Source organism: Nematolebias whitei, chromosome 4, assembly GCF_014905685.2.
Source record: "Nematolebias whitei isolate Nwh7 chromosome 4, NemWhi1, whole genome shotgun sequence".
Lineage (NCBI taxonomy): Eukaryota > Metazoa > Chordata > Actinopteri > Cyprinodontiformes > Rivulidae > Nematolebias > Nematolebias whitei.
Window position 1 is genome coordinate 14,100,905 of NC_056501.1, and position 5,488 is coordinate 14,106,392.

General features: G+C 39.4%; 1 protein-coding gene across 1 annotated transcript in view; it reads right to left on the reverse strand.

Moving 5' to 3' along the window:
* Positions 1 to 5,488, reverse strand: part of sept6 (septin 6) — a 16,948-nt gene that overhangs the window by 8,286 nt on the left and 3,174 nt on the right. The window contains exons 3-4 of the mRNA XM_037675213.1: positions 4,379 to 4,574; positions 851 to 1,037 (exon numbers count right to left, since the gene is read on the reverse strand). Of these exons, the coding sequence (XP_037531141.1) occupies positions 851 to 1,037; positions 4,379 to 4,574 (383 nt within the window). The remainder of the gene's footprint in view (positions 1 to 850; positions 1,038 to 4,378; positions 4,575 to 5,488) is intronic.

Sequence of the window (5,488 nt, forward strand, 5' to 3'; positions counted from 1 at the left end):
GTGTGGGAGTGAAATTCCCATTTTCTAAAAGCCAGATAAAGGGCACAGACTAGCACACGTTTCTTACACATAAAACCAGTAAAAACAACAAAGAAAGCTGAAGATCATTTTAAAACCACCTGAAAATGTATCAAATGGTTAGAAGTCAGTTAAATTATTTGGTCAAATAAGAAGGCAAAACATGAACAAGGAGAGTCATTCTGTGGTGTGCCCTTTATCTGGCTTTTAGAAAATGGGAATTTCACTCCCACACAACTATTTTTTTCACTCTCCCAAACTATTTGCTGTTATAACGTAGCCTCCTATAATTAATTGCCATGGATGCTCTGGGTCAAGTGAACAAAAACAAGTCAGCACATTTATGTCTGGTTAAGGTTCAGCTTCTTGCTCAAAGATCGTCCAGCAGAGCGCTGCTCGAATGCCTCCTCGGCTGAACGTTTTAAGAGCGAGCGCTGCTCTGGATCACAGTTGTGGGAGCTGGCTGGAGGGCACAGCTGCTCTGGCAAACACCACAAGCACGCCTTTTTGAACAAACAGCAAAGGGGTTTATGTAAATAAGCTGAAAGGAGCTCACAGGATGCAGGCAGCAGTCACTGAGCAGACTGCATTTCACAGCTGACCTACACTGATGCAGTAACAACCAGAACCAATGTGCATTAAAGAAAATGACCCAGAAAAGATTTGCAACTCGTGACTTGAGCAGGCAGATCAAACGCATTCATGCAGGGCCTACAACATATTCATAACAAGATACATTAAAGACGTTAGGGACATTTATACCACAAATTTTAGTAACAAAAAAAACCAAAACAAATCAGACCACAGTTTGATTTAATGCAGCAAAGCTCACCTTGCTATCAAGTTTCTTCATTGTCACCAAGTCCAGAGATTTCAGCGAGTGTCCTGTTGGAGCGATGAAGTACAAGCATGCGTGGATGCGGGTGTCGTGGTAGCTGTGTAGCGTGCGCTTGATTTTCAACTCCTCCTGCAGGTAGGCTTCAAACTGGGCATCGATGAACTCCACGATGGATTTGTAGCTGAACATGAGGAGAGGTGAAACAAGAGTTTAGCCTAATTTGTCAAAGTTCTTTCATAACATTTAGACATTTACAATTACAACTAAAAGTTAGACGTATATAAAAGTGTTCACAAAATAGCTCAATGGAAAAAAAGAAAAAAAGAAAAGAATAAGTATTTCTTAATAAATGTTTTTTTTATTATTATTTGCCAGTCCAAAATTCAGACATTCTTTTTAGATTTTTAACTTGGAAAAACATTTTCCATATAATATTTAATCATCAGATTTATGGGACATCAACTAACTGTTAAAGCACTTCTGTTATCTGTAATGAAAGGGGAGCTGCAATGACCGACACACAGCATCTGTAAATATTCAAAAAACAAAAAAATAGCTTTTTATTTGTCGTTTCTAGGAATACCACAGTTAATATGCTGTATTGTTATTTAACCATCAACCATTAATGTTACTGCTCGTTATAAAAACTGCTGCAACATTTAACTCAGTTTAGACCTGGCATTTTGTCTTTGCCAACTAATTTATGTCAAATAAATATTCCAATTTTTTTTACAGGCATTTTTTTCCTCACATAAAAAAATACCATTGATGTTAAAACTTTAGTTTATTGTCTAACCATTATCTGCAAACCTGAACTAGATATGTGCTCTAAAATGTGAATTTAGTGAACAACAACTTTGTGTTTCAAGAACTACAGGAAGACTAAAAAAAAAAAGGCATCCACCCCTTCCAGAACACAAACACTCAGCATGTGGCCATAATATAGATGCTGCCAGCAGAAGTTCACAAGACTGTAGGAGAGTTCTTGTATAACATCCACATTATTCTCTGTGGAATTTGTCATTTGAACTGCTTTGAAGAAACTGCAGCACTTTCCTTACAGAGCTGTATGATACAGTCCTCTCACACAGAAGTCAAGTCAATAAAAGGTTGGTAACAAAAACTTTGGGCGTATGCAGAAAGACCCTAGAGCCTTAGGGTGGTTGAAACCACCTACCGTATATCTAATGTCTCGTTTAGAGCTGGTAGTTTGAAACTATTGAGGAAAGACTACTTGAGATGAAGACTTGATTCATCATATTACCGAATAAAAATCAGATCTGAAAGGTCGCCAGGACAGGAGCCAAAAAGCATTAAAGGACTTAGTTGTGAATGTGCATGATCGTGCAGCCTTCCCAATCATTTTTTGAATAGGAGGCTAACGGCTCAGAGTAGGAGGCTGGAGTCATTCCCCAACATCAACACAAGATGCTCTGTGCACTAAAAATGTTTGGTGAACGCAGACCGTTTAAACACTGATCACTGATGAAAAAGTCTCACCAGCATCACAGGCATGAAAAGAGTTATGAAGTCATAATCAGCAGCAGCTGTCAATCAATTTTGTAGAGCGAGATGACACATTTTCAAGAATCTAATAAATTATTATTTCACAATTAATTTATCTTTATCTCACAACAGACCCAGCTGAATGCATGCAGCTCAAAAACTTCTCTTTGTTTTCCGTTACTACAGACAAGATGGTGACATCTGATCGATGTCAAAAGCATCATATTGTGAATGTGAACATCTGAATAAGACAGTTTTAACCCTTTAACTTTATGACTATTCATGTTCCTCAGGGGGAAATCAACCACGTGCTTAAAATTAATATTTTTAAATATTCCTTTCACAAAAAAAAAACTATGGTAGTTGGTCTTTTAGTGCTGTCTCAGCCTGAAATAAAAAGGTCTAATTTCAAATTTTTTTTTTATAATTATTTTAACACTAAGAGTTTTTTGTTTAAAAACTCTACAGGTTATTTTAATTGACAAAATATTTATTTTCCTCCGTTAGTATGCCATCAGGGTCAACATCCACATCCTCCTCTGCTCTCCGGAGCTCAGAACTGATGCTTGGTGCCGTCTAAAACTGAATAAACTAAACACTAAACTACACCCAACTATAAAACCCATCCATCCATCCATCCATCCATTATCTTTACCTGTTTATTCCATTCTGGGTCACGGGGGTCGCTGGTGCCCATGTCCAGCAATCACTGTGCGAGGGGCGGGGTACACCCTGGACGGGTTGCAAGTCCATCACAGGGCCACATAGAGACAAACGAGACAAACAACCATTCACACTTTCACTCACACCTAGGGACAATTTAGAGTTACCAATCAGCCTAACATGCATGTTTTTGGTCTGTGGGAGGAAACCGGAGTACCCGGAGAAAACCCACGCATGCACAGAGAGAACATGCAAACTCCACCCAGAAGGCCCCTGGACCGGGGTTTGAACCAGGGACCTGTTCGCTGAGAGGCAGCAGCTCTACCAGTTGCGCCACCGTGCTGCCCACTATAAAACCCAAACACGCTAAATAATCAAAAACTTCTCAGACCTCATTCCCGCTCTCACCATCTTCATCAGCCAAACTCCATTCAACTTCCACGTCTTTTTCTTCTTCTTACAGCAATGTTTTTGGTGCTTCACAAATAAGTTCAAGCCTCTGTCAGAAAGGAGTGTGTGTGTGTGTGTGTGGGGGGGGGGGGGGGGGGGGGGGGGGGGGGGGGGGGGGTGGTATCTGTTTGGTGGGGGTGGAAGATGAAAGTGGAGGGTGATGAGGGTGTTTTGTTCCTGGGACTTTGCTGCAGCCTCTTGCTCTAACGTGCTTCAGATATAATGATGGTTTTCAAAAAAACAAGTTGTGGCATGGATTAATTATTTTACTTGACCTATCAATATGATTTAAAAACTGGTGTGTAGTTTAAAGTCGGTACTTTTTACAAATTAAATGGTGTCTCTGAGAAGTTGTGTCTTTCCTTTATTTCATGCTGCTGTATTCATTCATTCGTACTCATCCACCCACAAAGACTCATGTTCGTGCTGCTGCTGTTCGGTGTATTGTTTTGCGCCATCAGTGACTGGCGTATATCTTAGATCTTTTGGAGTACTGTTTGGCATTTGTTTAGCGTATATCTTATATACTTATTTACCGTTTCTTTTTACACTTTATATTTTTTCTGTTGATGGATGTAACTGAGACCCTGTGTACACAATTTTATTCCACCTCATGTACCATACGTGATGCAAATGACAAAGAACCTTGACATTTCCTGCTAGAGTGACTGAAATTGGTCATGTGACTGTCACGCGCCGGCGCATCAACGGACTCCAAAGGGGGAAAAAAACAGAGTAGGTGACACCAGACACACGAGTAGCTGGCAAAATCGCCGCCTGCTGCCTGTTATTGAGAAGGTAGAAGGTGGATATCTGATGACACACACACACTACCTACTTTACAAGCAGAGCAGTTTTATTAGAAACCTGCCTGCTAGAGTCAAATGCTGCCTCTTTTTTTACCTGTCCTCCTTATTAATCTGGTCTCCAAAGCCCACTGTGTTGACGACTGCAAGTTTGAGGCGCACGTTACTCTCCTGCAGCTCATAGGTGTTGGACTTCAGCGTGACTCCAGGCTGGCTGTGCTGGGTGGGCTCACCCTCAAACTTGGTGTTGAACAGTGTGTCCATCAGAGTGGACTTACCAAGACCTGTCTCACCTACACAACAGAAAAAAAACACAGAAGATGCAACTTATACCATCATGACTCCAACACTAAAATAAATGTATTCATCTTGGCCCCTTGTACTGTTAGTTTAAATAAAAATAAATCTGAAAGATAAATGGACAAAAATAATTTAATAAATTTAATAAAACAAACCTAAAAGTGACTAGAGTACTGATTAAAAGACGCACTAAAGATGCTTTAAAATAAAAATGTGAAATACTTGCAGGCAAAAATAAATAAAGAACAGTAGAAGCAGCTTCACTGTGATGTTTTCTGACATGTATTCTGTTAAGGGCTGTATGACTCAGATATAGAGCTCCCTCCATCAGAAAATCTATTTTTATTCGTCACAGCATGACCTAAAGTCTGTGCTAGCTCATTTTTATGAGAAATCTTTCTATGCACTGGATTTTTCTCCATTTAAAAATCCAATAAACGAGCATATAAGGGGTCAATGCTGCTTGTTACTGAGAAATGAGAAGTTCTCCTCAAAGATATTTAGTTCTCATGGAAATCAGGCATTTTGTTTGAGCGCTTGAAAGCCAACTGTAAAAAAAAAAAAAAGCTCTAAAAACAAAATCATTATTAAAGCAATAGTTTATCTCATCTTCAAGATATTATGTGGACACTTATTAGGTCAACAACACCTCTGTCCTGTTCCACTTTCTACACATTCATTCTACATATACAGCAGGCAAACTAATAAAAGTGGTTTTCAGTTGGAACAAACAAGTAAAATCATAATGAATGGTATTTTCATAAGTTTCATAAGCAGATCTCCACACTATTTAATTAGTACTATCTACTACTGGTACTACTAACCACTGGTTACCGGTTCACCTTCGAATCCAGTTCAAAATACTGATGTATGTCTACAAATCACTGAACAGTACCCCCCCCCCCCA